The sequence below is a fragment of the Talpa europaea genome (assembly GCF_964194135.1).
Source record: "Talpa europaea genome assembly, chromosome: 9".
Taxonomy (NCBI): Eukaryota; Metazoa; Chordata; class Mammalia; order Eulipotyphla; family Talpidae; genus Talpa; species Talpa europaea.
In genome coordinates this window covers 13,258,419-13,272,529 of record NC_140076.1, presented here as the reverse complement: position 1 = coordinate 13,272,529, position 14,111 = coordinate 13,258,419, and the positions used below count along the sequence as shown (strand labels likewise).

Here is a 14,111-nt window from a genome sequence, read left to right as displayed (position 1 = left end):
GGTTTTGTTATAGAGCAACCCCGATATTAAACGGGTTCCTGCCTAATGCGCTTTTATGGTGACCAACGCAAGAAAAATTACTTTGGGCTGGTCAACCACGGGTGAAACTTGCAAAAGCACGTTGGGCGCCAAGCTGTTATAGAGCAACCCCGATATTAAATGGGTTCCTGGCTGTGGGTCCTCACCCGCGTGCTCTAAAGGGACTTATGAATACTACAGACACACACAAAAGGGTTAATAAAAGGTTTATTTACAAGAGAAAAGGAAATAAGGAAAATGTACAACTCAGGGAGAAAATAGGGAAATAAAGTCTTTAATGCGTCCTACCCCATCCGACGACCTGGAAACCCAAAGGCACTCTCCGAGCTGAGCTGGCCAGACGCCGCGAGCTGGCGGAGAGCCCAAAAATGGAGAGCCCCCAAAGCCCACGTGTCTGCCTTTTGTATCCACCTGGCTGCTTAACCCCACCCTCAGGTCCCAGCCACCTTCCCTTGGGTGGTGATGGGATTTGGAGTTCCCAGTGTCTTTGGCTTTGGCCTGGGGTGGGGGTGGAGTCCACAAAGCCTGTATGGAATTAGCTTTGGGACATCCTTTTCCCCCTAACAGTTTGAGCACCCTTAGCCCTTTGTACCTCCAGCTCTACCTGCATCAGTTGCCCTTCCTGGACATGGGAGTCCCTGACATTCCAGACTGTGGGGAACGCTCATGCATTTATTCAGGTTTCATCACTCTGTGCCCCGCCTTTATTTTAAACAGAAACAGCATTTTCTACTTACTACGGTAGGCAGGGTGCAGACGAACCAGCTGGAAGCACAGTCTCTGCAGGCTGGGCAGGGGGCACCTTCCTCCAGCGCTTAGGTTTTCAAACTAGACTTCCCAGAACCTGCAGCGTCTGGACGTGCCCCTCCCATTCCCTTCCGACGACGCCGCGCCCTGCGGGCTTTGTTCCACGCAGCTGTATGATTTTTGGCAAATACAAAAAACCTACGGGTAGCGTGGCTCGCGGTAGTCGATCGCCTCCCGGGCCGGCGGCTCCGCCAAGAGCCGCTGCCAGCGAGCCCCATCTTCCCGGCCCGCAGCTCTCCGCCGGCCTGGGGTCGGGGTGGGGGGTCGCGCCGGCCTCAGAGGAGTGGGGGTGAGCGGGCGCCAGGCGCGGACGCCGGGGCACCGACTAGGGAGCGGACCTCGCCGCTCGGCGTCCCGCCCCGGCGGCGCCTGGGCTTGCTCTGCACCCGCTACTAGGGCGTGCGGCCCCTCGCAGGACCGCGCCGCGCAGGCGCTTAGAGGCCGCAGCGTCTTTTGTCCTCCGGACGCCCCGTAGTGCCGGCTCCCAAGTGACACGTTTCCGAGGGGGCGGGGCGGGGGCGGAGCCAGGCTAAGCGGCGACCCTTAAAGGGACCCCGCCTCCGGGCCCGGGAGGCGGCGCCGCTGGAAGCAGCGCGGGGCGTGAGGTCTCGAGCAGGTTCGGGAGGCGAATGAGGGGGTCGGGCGGGCTCGCGAGGGGCCAGGTGGTCCGCAGGGTGCGAGGGAGATTTCGGGTGGCGGGCCGCGTCCGGGGCAGAGTTTAGGAAGGGTGCGCCCGCCCCGCACCTCCCAGTTCCCGCTGCCTGGCTGGGGCGGCCGGGGTTCATTCATTCCCGGCCCGGGGACACCTAGCTCGGTCCTCTCCAGCCGCTGCCCAAATCCCACCTCAAGCACTAGCTCCCCCTTTCCTCCATTACACAGACGGGGGAAACTGAGGAGGTGACAGATTGACGGGCGCCGCGCGGGTCGGGGGCAAGACCGGCCTCGCCAGCCTTCCAGCCTGATCCGGCCTCTCCCGACCACTTTCCCGGGGTGCGCACAGCGCATGAGGCTCTGCCGGTGGGGGTGGGGGTGGGCGGCCTCGGCGTCCGGAGCAGAGTCCGGCGGCAAGGGGGAAGGGCGAACTGCTGGGGCGAGGGGCCGCGCTGTGAGCCGGAGATCCGGATTCTTTGGCTATCACTGTGATCTCAGCGAACTTCTTCCCTCTGACCTTAGGATCCTTCTTGCAAAATGCCAGTAATAACACCTGCCTCATCAGGATGTTGGTGGAATTCAGGACAATAATGCAAAAGTGCTCAGTGTAGAGCCCGATCGCAGCAGCAGGCGCTCAGTCAAGTGGGTGGGAGCTGGATGAGCCCAGAAGGGATCTGGTTGACCTGGAAGAAGGGGCTGCGAGCCAGGCTGCCCCAAATGAAAGGCCTCAGTGTCTGGGGCTTCCTACCCCCTCGGCCCCTTCTGCCCACAGTTTGTTCAGGGCGGAGGTGCACACCTGGCAGTGGAGTCCGCCAAGGCCACGTTTACAACGCCTGGCTCAGTGTGGCCAAGCTGGGCGGGAACTGCAGTTCTCAGCCTGGGCTGACCTGCTGGTCCCTGGCATCAGTAGAGGCTGAGCCACCCCCCTGGCATCAGTAGAGTCTGAGCCACCCTGGCTGCCAGGGGGTGGGGTGGGGTGGGACCTATTCCCTCAGGCTCAGCCAGCCTGGCCAAGAACCCCACCCTGAGGCAATCTGGTGTATTTCCTGCTTCCCTCTAACTGACCCTTGAGGAAGAGGGGAGTCAGGCTGCCAGGAGCAGGCGGTGTTAGTCACTGAGCAGAAGAGCCAGTTCACACCTAGTGATGGCAGAGGGACTGGGAAGGCCTGAGTCTGAGCAAGCAAAACCCTTTCCTGGGCTCCTGGAGCCTGGAGTCCCAGTCCTATGGCCATGTTCCCTTCTGCCCAGGACGAACCAGTCTCCACACACCTTGTGGAGCTGCAGTTTCCATATTCCCAACCACAGGTCGATTTGGACTAGAAAATATAGCGCCTGTGTATCAGGCTTCCCACCTGTCTCTTGTGCCAGTCCTTTAAAGTCACTTCATTTAACCACGTATATTTGTACAATTATTAGTTTCGTCTTACAGAGATAGAAACCAAGGCCAAGAGGAGATAAGCTGTCTCCAGGGCCTAAGACCCAAAAGTGACGGTACCCAGACTTGGCCCAGGGCTGACTCTAGAACCACCTGTTAACTGGGACATGGCTGCTGCCTCCCTCCGAGACCAGACTCTGGTTAGAAGGAGGCCCTGAGCAGGCATCCTCAGCAACCTCTGTGATTCTACGTCCTGGGCTAGGTACGATGGCAGAGAAGGTGCTGGTAACAGGCGGGGCTGGCTACATCGGAAGTCACACGGTTTTGGAGCTGCTCGAGGCAGGCTACTCACCCGTGGTCATCGACAACTTCCATAATGCCATCCGTGGTGAGCACAGGGGCCAGCAGGCCAGGCTGGGATTTCTGGAGGGAATGGAGGAGAAACCCTGGATTCCACCTCTGAGGGGTGTATAGCTGGCTAGTTCCCAGGAGATGCAGGATCCCCTCTCCTGTGTTTTGATGGCTTCCATGTGCCCAAGCAGGTAAAGGCACCATGCCTGAGAGCCTGCGGCGGGTTCAGGAGCTGACAGGACGTTCGGTGGAGTTTGAGGAGATGGACATCTTGGACCAGGCGGCCTTACAGCAGCTCTTCAAGAAGGTGTGTGCTTGGCAGGCAGGTGGCGAGGGTGGGGAGGCTGCTGAGGTGAGGGCCAGGGCCTCCACATTAACCTCTGATCCCCGGCTTTGCCCTTACAGCACAGCTTTATGGCAGTCATCCACTTTGCGGGGCTCAAGGCTGTGGGCGAGTCAGTGCAGAAGCCTCTGGATTATTACAGAGTTAACCTGACAGGGACCATCCAGCTCCTGGAGGTGAGATGTGGGGCAAGCCCGGTGGGCAGTGCCAAACACAGTGGGTAAGAGCTTGAGGACTGTCATTTAGGGCTCAGGCTTTAGCATCTTGGAGCAATCTTTGCCTCTCAGCTTCAGTCTCCCCATCGATAAATGGGAGTGTCCATACCTCAGCCCACCCAACTACAGGGGAAGGAGTAAAGGGTGGGAGCAACTTGAAGCAGAGGCCACCCAAGCCTCCCTTTCACGGCCAGGTCATGAAGGCCCATGGGGTGAAGAACCTGGTGTTCAGCAGCTCGGCCACCGTGTACGGGAATCCCCAGTACCTGCCCCTGGATGAGGCCCATCCCACGGGGGGCTGTACCAACCCCTACGGCAAGTCCAAATTCTTCATTGAGGAAATGATCCGGGACCTGTGCCAGGCAGACCAGGTGAGGACCTCCCTTCACCCAGCCTCCTCACTGCCCCAAGACTGAGGATGGGCGCCTGAGCAGCTGCCATGGAGGAAGCTAGGGCTCAGGAGGTGGTGGTGACTCACCCGCCCAGCACTGTCTCTTTCTAGGAAGAGAACAGGCAGGTGGCAGCGGGTGGAGGGCTCGGTTTCAGCTGGGACCTGCAGCCTGCACCTGCCCCCCCACAAACCTAACCGGTGTCCCGCAGGCCTGGAACGCAGTGCTGCTGCGGTATTTCAACCCCACGGGTGCCCATGCCTCGGGCTGCATTGGGGAGGATCCCCAGGGCATCCCCAACAACCTCATGCCCTATGTCTCCCAGGTAAGGGAGGGGAAGGACAGAAAGGGTGGCCCCAGGGTTGAGGGGTACAGTTGGTGCCAAGGGCCTGGGAGGAGCTGACGTGACCTCCACACCAGGTGGCCATCGGCCGACGGGAGACACTGAATGTCTTTGGCAACGACTATAACACGGAAGATGGCACAGGTGAGCCCAGGACCAGAAGGACCTACAAAGGGGAGACAGGAGGGAGACTGAGGTGGGACAGAGACTGGACTGAACCCCCCACCCAGCCATGTTCTCCTCTGCAGGTGTCCGGGATTATATTCATGTCGTGGATCTGGCCAAGGGCCACATCGCAGCTTTGAAGAAGCTGAAAGAGCAATGTGGCTGCCGGGTAGGGAAGAGGGAAGGAGGGGAGAGAGAGGGAGTGCTGGGCAAATGGGGCCTGAGAAGTAGGGAGTCCAGCCCCTTTTTCCTCTTCTGGGCAGATCTACAATCTGGGCACAGGCACAGGCTACTCGGTGCTACAGATGGTCCAGGCCATGGAGAAGGCCTCCGGGAAGAAGGTAGGCTAGCGGGAGGATGGGGTGGGCCGGTAGCCTACCTGATGGACACCCAACACTGCCCCATCTATTCAGCTGAACTTAGTGCCAGATGCCTGCAAGCAAGGGCCTGCCTTGCGCCTCCATTTCTCAAGGGGTGTAGCCAGGAGCCAGGTAGGTAGGCCAGGGCCAGCTCCTCTGAGTTCCAAGGCCCCCTCTCTTACAGATCCCGTATAAGGTAGTGGCGCGAAGAGAAGGCGACGTGGCTGCCTGTTATGCCAACCCCAGCCTGGCACGGGAGGAGCTGGGCTGGACTGCAGCCTTAGGGCTGGACAGGATGTGTGAGTGCTGGCCTGACCCCTGGGAGAGTCAGGAACTAGGAAGGGGCTGATCAGGACTGCGCATGCCTGCCCTGGGCGGCCCTGAGGTAGTGGGGCCCCTGCATTCCAAAATGCACTCTGACCCACACCTGGCTCTGTCACAGGTGAAGATCTATGGCGCTGGCAGAAGCAGAATCCTTCAGGCTTTGGCACACAGGCCTAAGGACTCTCCTGCACCTTGCACCAGAGAAGGAAGAGAGAAACAACTGCTTGCTCTCCAGCCTCTGGCAGGAACACAGGGGCCTCAGCACCTCCCCTACCTCAAACCCCAGCGGGGCCTGCTCAGCCCACCAGGCCTGAGGCCAAGGGCTCCCTGACCAGGAGTGGGGGGTCACTGACTCTTCCCTTCCACAGGGTTCAGGAACCCAGCAGGACGACCAAGAGCGCTTGGGGGAGGCAGGGCCCTGGGATAAGAGCCCCTCCACCAGGGCACTAATTCCTACTGCTGTGACGGAGGTTTCCCCAGTATTTAAAATAAAATGTTTTCTTATGCTGGGGCAGATTTTCACAGATGGCTACTCTCTACCCCTTGGATAGAAGCAGCCAGGCCTAAGAGTTGAAGCAATTTCTTTAATTTTATCGGAATCCAGGACACAACAAGAAAAACACCCGAAACCACATGGAGACAGAAGACGAGACACAACTCCTCCCCCACGGCCCCCTGGCCCTAGAGCGGGGACACGGTGGGGTGACACGGCGGGGAGAGACCTTGAGCCTCAGTCCAACCCGGCAAGCTCCTGGCCTGCAGGGAAGGAGGGGAATGGGGAACAGGGCCCAGCCCCCGTGTCGGGGAAACTGCTGAGGGAAGGCCCCCTTGAAGGACTGCCCCCTCGCCGACACCCCTGCCAGGGGCAGCAGCCCACAGCAGCAAGGGAGCCCGGGCCATGGGCACATTCATGACTGAGAAGCAGCTGGAGTGGAGGCAGGAGAGACGGACGATTATCTGGGCAGAATCAGTTGGGGGTCGGGTGGTGGTAGGCGGGGCCTGGGAGGGCCCCATGGGCCAAACCCTGAGGTCACAGGAGGGGGCCCAAAGCGGGGCTAGTGAGTGAGGTCCTGAGTGAGTGGGTCAGCGGCTGGGCCCCTTCTCCCGCTGCCTACAGCCCCTCCAATACTGCTGCGGGGCCCGCCTCCAGGGAATGGGGTAAGAAAGCAGCCCACCACCTGCTGCTGCGGAGAGCCAGGTGGCTGAGGAAGACCTGGCCAGGCCCGCCTGCCCCAGAGGCCTGTGGGAAGAGAATGGGTTGGGAAGGGTGGGGACAGGGGCTCAACCGGCTCAGATCCAAGATGGTGCCACGCTTGCTGGGTCCCCCCGTGAGCTGGGGGACTGTGCTGGGGATCAGCGATGCTGGTTAGACAGGAGGCAGCAGCTTCTCGATAAACTCCTTCACAGCTGCCATCTCCTGGGGGCGAAGGGGATGATGATGAGCGCCTCCTGGCTGGAGGAAGGAGGGAGAAGGATGGGAGTAGGAAGTGGGCCCCACCACTGACCTGAGGACAGCAGGTGTGCATGACACCTGGGTAAGTCTTGAACTGGACCCTGGAGGGTGTGACAACCGACCGGAGCTTCTCAGCTGTCAGGGCCCCAAACCGTACGGGAACCATGGGGTCCATCTCCCCATGGCACTGAAGAATGGCCAGGTCCTTGGCACTGCCATTAGCTGCCTGTGGGCCAGACACGACTCAGAGGACAAAGCCAGCGCTCTGGCACAATCCCCAGGCCACAAGTAGATCACAATGGGAGGGGGTCTCGTCTCGGAAACACTCACCTGGGGGAAGGCCTGGTGCAGAGGCAGCCAGCAGCTCAAAGCCACAATGCCAGCCAGAGGGTGGGGGCAGGTGAGGGCGGTGTAGAGGGACAGGGCCCCGCCCTGGAGGGAGGAAAGAATGAGAGGTCATGAGGGCACAGCTTGCCCACCTGCCACCCACCACGCTCTCTCTCCCCTCACCTGTGAAAAGCCTCCCAGGACGATTCGATTGGCAGGGATCCCATTCTTCATCTCGTGCTCAATCAAGGCCTTGACTGGGGGAAGGGGAAACACCTGGGTGGGGGAAGCTGCCAGAGGGGCCCAGGGAAGGGAGCCAGACAGGTCCTGCCCAAAGCTTTTGTGGGGGGGCGGGGGGGAGGAAGAGAGGGGGGTGCTGGAGAGGGTAGGGACTTACTGTTCTCTGCTGCCTTCTTGATGCCAGCCTCGTCCTCTGGGGCATCTGGACTCAGTCCCATCAGGTCAAACCTGGGGGAGCAGAGGCAATGGCAGTTACTGGCAGAGCCCCATCAGCCCCGTGCAGCTACCTCCACTCCCATCCCTGCTCCCCAAACTCACCAGGAAGGCATGACCATCTTCATATTGAGTGTCACGGGGATCCGAGGCCTGCGGAGAGAATCACGCTCGAGAGGGATGAAGAAGCCACACCTCAGAGCACACGGGCCAGGGGTAGAGCAGCCCCTGGGGGCCCCTCCCAGCAGGCAGGGCCTGTGTTTCAGGTGTTGCCAGGCAACCTGCCACGTGGGGCTGGAGCCTGCATTTGGGGCAGCAGCAGGAGCAATGGAGAAGCAGAGCTACACTAGGCTCCGGGGTTCCTGCTCAGTCGGTGAGTACTTGGCGGGGGGGGGGGGGGGGGGCACTGGTGGTCCTGCTTCTAGGGGGCCTCAGGTCTAGGAGGCCTGGGGCTGGGTGCTGGGCCCCATTCCTGGGGGTCCACAGAAGTGAAAGCCACAAGGGCACTCCCGACTGCCCTGGGCCCAAGCCCCAAGACGCAGCTGGCAGGAGCACACAGGCTTGCGACCACAGGCGTCCCCCACCCCCAGACTCAGCCCCCCCCTTGCTCGGGTGACACTTACGCATGGGGACAGATGTACTTGACGTGAGGAAGCCGGATGGAGGAGAGGGCGTCAGCCCAGCTGTGCCTGTAGGAGGGAAGGGAGAAAGGCACTGATACGGGGAGGGGGGAAGGGAGGGCAGGGGCCGACGCCGCCCTGGCACTAGGCACTTGCCCCCTCCCGGACAGCTGCCCCTTCCCAGCCCACTCACCCTGTGTCACCAAGTCCATGTAAAAAAATAACCTGGAACAGAATCAGAGAGGGGGAGACGGGAAAGAGGGCAATCACCAGCCTGCCCCGTCCACTTCTGTCCTCCGACTTGGGGCACCCTGAACCCCTCCCCGTGTAGCACCATAACAGGTTATTAGCCGGCGCCTCCTGGCTTCAGGCCGCTCCCTCCTCACCACTGCCACCTCCCCTCCCCTCCCCTCCCCCCTTCCCCAGCCGGCCAGGGGGCTGCCACGGGGAGGAGAGGGCCCTTACCGCAGCCGTTTCCCGCTCAGCTCCAGACACAGTGGCAGCATCCGTGAGCAGGGGCACAGACATGGTGTTACCACACATACACTGCAGGCCTCCAAGGCTGGGGCCTGTCAATCAGGGCGCAGTCAGGCTCAAGGCCAGGCAGGAGCAAGATTCAACACAGAGGCATAGTCTCAAACCCATGGCCCACCCAGTCATCAGCCCCCACAGCATGCCAGCATCTGTCCTGCGCCCAAAGGAAAGTCAGACAAGGCCAGAGCCAGAGGGAGAGGAAGCTGAGAGGCAGGGCAGCCCCCTGCAGCCCTGGCTTGGGTGCTCCACACACCCTGAGCTCGCTGGAGAAAGGCAGAGGCAGGACTCAGGGACCCTGGTGGGGGGAGCTGGAAGGTCCCCCAATGCCTTCCCACCAACTGACACTACCTGCCTCCTCCCTGGTCTCCAATGCCCCCTTCTCTAGAGCTCTGGGTTCCCTCCTCCCAAGCCCACAGGCAGATGATGGAGAGAAAACCGCCAGGGAAGTTTGCTTCCAGCCCCCCAGCCCCCCCCCACACACACACACATACCTTTTCTCCAACCTCCCTGCCATCCAGCCCCATCAGCCCTCAGGTAGTTTTTGGCTCCCCCGTCCCAGCCCGCCTGGAGTTGCCCATGGCCCGGAAGGCACAGGGGCTTCCACTCACCACCCACACCCCCCTGCCGCAGCCCACTAACTCCAAATGGGCCCCCCAGCTAGACCACATTCTGGGACTCCAAGCACAAAAGAATGTCAGGCCGGCTGGCTCCTCCCCAGCCGAGCATCCTCCCAACTCTCCCGGCTCTTCCCCCCTCCCGTCTCCCAAGTGCCTACCCTCCCACCCCTCCAGCTGGCTTCCACCTTCCCCCGGACACCCCTCCACGCGGGATCCCTCACCTCTGACCCTGGGCTCCCTCTTCCCAAGGCGAAGGCCCCTTTGGCCCTAAGCTGGGACTCCCTACCTTCTCACGGGGGACTCGGACCTCTCGCCCCCATCCCCGCTCTCACAGCGGTCCCCTCCCCACTGACTTGGGCTCTCACCCCCCACGGTAAAAAACTTCTACGTTGATCCTGGGCTCCCACGGGATCCCACCATGGGAACTTCTGTTCCGACCAAGCGTCGCCCCCTCCCCATAGAAGCATCTAGAGGGACCCACGACCTGCTCTAGCCACAAAGGGGTATTCTGCCTTGGACCCCGGGGGCGCCCGCCCCTCCAAGGGAGCTTCCACCTCCGAGCCTGGAGCCCCTGTCATCCCACCCGGAGCCTCCCTGCTCTGTCCCCCAAGTCCTCAAGACCAGCCAGTGCCTCTTCGCACCTCACTCCCCACCCCCATCCCTCACAGCCGCTCCCCTCCCCAGCGCCAGCACGCGCCGCAGTGGTCGCCCCGGCGCCCTCCCGCTGCCCTCCGCCCGGGCCGGCTACCTCCACTCCCTAGGGCTTTAGACCTCTCGGCGAGTTCCTCTTTCTCCCGCACAGACACACACTCTTCCCTCTGCGCCGCCCCCGCCGGAACTTCCGCCCGAGTCCCGGGAACCCAGCCATCGTGCTGCCGGAAGTAGCCTGGCCAGCGGTACGGCACCCGGAAGTGGGCGTCGGGGCTTCGCCAGATAGGGGCTGCCATGTTGGATCCGCGGGGCCCCTCCCCGCGAATAAGCCAGGGAGTCGCCTGCACAATCAGGGCGGTGCATCCCAGAGACGCCCACCCGCTGCCACCACCCTCTCACGTCCTAGAGGAAACTCTCCGGAAGGAAGAGCTTCCCTCACCCTCCCCTTCCCACCTTCCCGGGCCCATGATGGCACTTCATGATGGCCTTGAGGATGGGGCCCACCACTGCATGGCGGACTGGGTCATACACGCTAACTGAGACGCCCCTTAGAGACCATCTGGCCCGCCAGTCTTAGTTTCAAGATGAGGAGCTGAGTTTTCAGGGAGGGGAAGTAAATAAACAGCAATCTCAAGATTACACTGCCTCAAGATAATGCTGCCTTTCTGCGCCTGCTTCCTGAGCTGTAAAATGGTGATAATAACCACCCAGCCTACTTCAAGCTTTGCCCAAACGAGGTCGAATGGAAATGCTTTATACATTGTAAAATCAGTGTGAGGCCTTGATGACTCAAAAATCGACCCTGGAAAAAAAACACAGGCCATATCAGGACAGCCAGGCAGGCGTGGATGGTGTTGTCTTAGCGCTGCTCTGGACAAGCCATGCCATGCAGACAATGTGCAAAATATCATCATCGATAGCTCCTTGTTAAGAAAAAGAAGGGCTTCATTTGGTCAGTCTTTGGCCCTTGCTTGCACTGGTAAAGTGCAAACAGGGCTCAGGATCCACAGAAAGGCTGGAAAGGGAGGCAAATTGAGTTGGAGGACCATGCCCTGCGAAAATGTGTGCATCTCGAACAGGAAATGAAGTATGCTCATCCCTCATCTTAGGACTCATTCTTCCAGCTTAAACTGCACATTTCCCCTTGAACTAGAAACAGTGAACTTGGAAGCTCTACAAAACACTTTTCCCCAGATCAAGAAGTAGTTTACTCTTAAGTGCTCAAGGGATCACAGTGACAGGACCTAAAACCCAGGATTCTGAGCAGGAAAACTGGGTGCAGGAGATCACAGCAAGCCAAAGTCCCCAGACTAAGTATCAGAAGAAACTGGGGATGAGTGGACAAAGACTACACAGCTGCACCCCACTCCCAACAGAATGAACAGCTCCTCCTGCACCATCAATCTCTGAGACACTGTGGGTTCTGAGCAAATTCTTCAAAGTGAAGCTTCAAACTCAGAGGTCTAGGGCTTATCTCAGGGTCATGGTTCGAGCCCCATGTTGGGCACCAAACTGTTGTAGAGCAACCCCAATACAAAACGGGGTGCCTGTGGATCCTCACCCGCGCGCTTAAAAGGACTTATCAATGCTCTACTGCAGGCACACGCAAAAGGTTAATAAAAGGTTTATGTACAAGGGAAGGGGAAAGGAGGAAATGTACAGCTCAGGGAGAAAAATGGGAGACAAAGTTTTAAATGAGTCCTACCTGATCCGCCGATCAGGAACCCCAAAATGGCGCTCTGAGAGCTGGCTGCAAGCCAGGAGCTGTGTAGCCAGGAGGCGAGCGACAGCGAGCCAGCCCAAGGCCCATGTGTTTGGTTTTTATACCCAACCTGGCTGCTTAACTCCACCCTCAGGTCCCAGCCACCCTCCCTTTGGTGGTGATGAGATTTGTCTTTCCCAATGTCTTGATGGCTTTAGTCTGGAGTGGGGGTGGAGTCCACAAAGCCTGTATGGGATTAGCTCGGGACATCATTTCTCCCTAACAATTTGTGTAACTGGCAAAGGGCTAATCTGTTCTGAGATTCCTAACTTTTTCTCCCTGCTCCAAGTGAAAACACAGCCCTTTTTTTTTTTTTTTTTTAAAGATTTATTTATTTATTTATACAAGCACTGGGTACAGTCAGAAGCACGGGAGGGCGAGAGAATTCACCAGAGCCAGAGCGGGGAACAGAACAGGCAGAGTGATGAAATACACTGCTGAGGGGAGCAGCGGGCACAGCAGGAGAGGTCTGTCGTGCCATGTGGGACCCTCGCCAGTGGCCTCGCCAGTGGCCGGGGATTGAACTGGTGCTGCAGAGCCTGCGGGCAACTTTAGCAGCCCAGAGCTCAACCGCTGCTCCACCAGGGGAGGCCCAGCCCTTTTATTTTTATCTCCAAAGTGATCTAAAATAAAGAGGCTGTGGCTGAGAAGTGAGTAGGGTCCTTAGTACAGCAGGAATTGTTTGCACTCCGGTTGATTTCAGGCTGCAATTTAGAAAATATGGTCAGCAAAAGCTTTGGTGTTGACAGGCTTCCTAGGATAGACTGGAGAAAAATGGGAAAATCCTAACAGCAGTGTGGGCGAATTCCTCAGAGGATTCATGGAGGAACGAGGTGGGTGCCCTCCCCATTCTGAAGCTCCCAGGTCAAGGAGCATCTGCTGAGGAATATATACTTGCTGTGACTGCCCAAGAGCCTGCCTCAGGACCCCCTCTGGATGAAGGCAGGCTGGGAAGGGAAAGGAAGCAACTGTAGAACTGGAGTGTGTTTTTAGTGCAATTAAGAAAAAGATCAGATTCAACACTAATTCCCATTATCACATGTTCCTATTTTCTGCAAGGGGAAGAATGCCCATCTCAAATGCTTTCCAGTTCTTGTACTGACTTTTAAAAAGTAATGTCCCAGGCCTCCCTGGTGGCACAAGGGGTTAAGATACAACCTATAAAGCTATCTGCAGCCTCTGCAGCACGAGTTCGATCCCTAGCTGGCCAGGGAGCGACCCATATGGCACAGCAGACCTCTCCTGACTCGCCCACTGCTCCCCTCAGGAGTGTACTTCCGTCAATCTGCCTGTTCTGTTCCCCAGTCTGTCTCTGGTGAATCCTCTCACCCCACCACACCTCTGGCCTGTACCCCAGCTCTTGTATGCATAAATCTTAAAAAAAAAAATTAATATCCCAAGTTTTGGGTCCACCTCAGACAGAATGTGCTGCTCACGTCTGTCTGCTCACTTTCCTCACCCTCATTTCTTCTGGGAGTTTGTTTGTAAATGCCATCCATAAGTTACTTCTTTTCACCTTCCTCTGCAAAATGTGGGTGGGTGTAGGAGTATTTTTAGCCGACTATACAGAATTGAGCTTGACCTTTCCTGGAGAAACTGACCTCATCTTGATATACCCGCAGTTGTCTAAAATAACAAATTCAGAGTTCCACACAGTTCTCAGTAAAAGTTTCACTGTAAACCAAGAACACAAAATAATATACAAACATGAAGTCTGGCAAGGATTTATTTGGAAGCTTATTAGTCACAGTGAATAAAAAGCCATGAACAGAAGAGCTGAGATCTCCAATTCTGGCACTGAGCTTACAACACTAGTTGGAAACTAATAAACATTACAGATGTCCCAAGGGGAATCTTGCTGAATCCCGATCTGGTGGTGACAAGGATACCCACACACACAGAGAAATGGTGTCCCCAGACTGCTTATCCAGATGGTACGAAAAGGCCTGCTCCCCAAGCTATTAAATGTCATCGGGAATTCCTGCTCTTCTAGCTATTACCATGGGATACTTGGACATGACAGATAACTCCAAGCTGGGCAACTTGACAATAACGCTGAATGTAACAGGGAGAAGGAGCAAGCAGGGACAAGTATTTTCAGTTGGAGACCCTCCTGATGGCTAATACAAACACAATGCTGAGTCTTCAGAAAAACTTACTGCAGCCCAGGCATAGAGTCCATTTTTAAAAAACAAGTCACATTAAAATCCTGCTGTAAAGCAACAAGACATTTGGAATCCCAAGGCCACACTGACTGCAAAGACAGGCATCATCCATAACAGCCAGGTGTGGACCCAAGACCCAATTTCTGCAGTGCGCTAGAGAACCGCGAT

At 57.9% G+C, this 14,111-nt stretch overlaps 2 protein-coding genes across 2 annotated transcripts; one reads left to right on the top strand and one right to left on the bottom strand.

Moving 5' to 3' along the window:
• Window positions 1-3,139: 3,139 nt before the first annotated feature.
• On the top strand, window positions 3,140-5,828 carry GALE (UDP-galactose-4-epimerase; the record flags this gene model as incomplete). The annotated part of the gene is made up of 10 exons (XM_084243418.1): window positions 3,140-3,260; window positions 3,415-3,530; window positions 3,629-3,742; window positions 3,976-4,152; window positions 4,382-4,495; window positions 4,591-4,657; window positions 4,762-4,847; window positions 4,942-5,019; window positions 5,222-5,336; window positions 5,480-5,828. The coding sequence occupies 10 exons, from the start codon at window positions 3,140-3,142 to the stop codon at window positions 5,536-5,538; spliced, it is 1,047 nt and encodes a 348-aa protein (XP_084099544.1). The 3' UTR covers window positions 5,539-5,828.
• An 899-nt stretch (window positions 5,829-6,727) lies between these two features.
• LYPLA2 (lysophospholipase 2) lies at window positions 6,728-10,233 on the bottom strand (the record flags this gene model as incomplete). Its single annotated transcript, XM_084243132.1, has 10 exons — window positions 10,114-10,233; window positions 8,680-8,783; window positions 8,408-8,439; window positions 8,218-8,283; window positions 7,700-7,747; window positions 7,539-7,609; window positions 7,325-7,398; window positions 7,145-7,246; window positions 6,867-7,040; window positions 6,728-6,778 (listed from the first exon to the last, which is right to left on the bottom strand). The coding sequence occupies exons 2-10, from the start codon at window positions 8,755-8,757 to the stop codon at window positions 6,728-6,730; spliced, it is 696 nt and encodes a 231-aa protein (XP_084099258.1). The 5' UTR covers window positions 8,758-8,783; window positions 10,114-10,233.
• Between the last annotated feature and the right edge of the window lie 3,878 nt (window positions 10,234-14,111).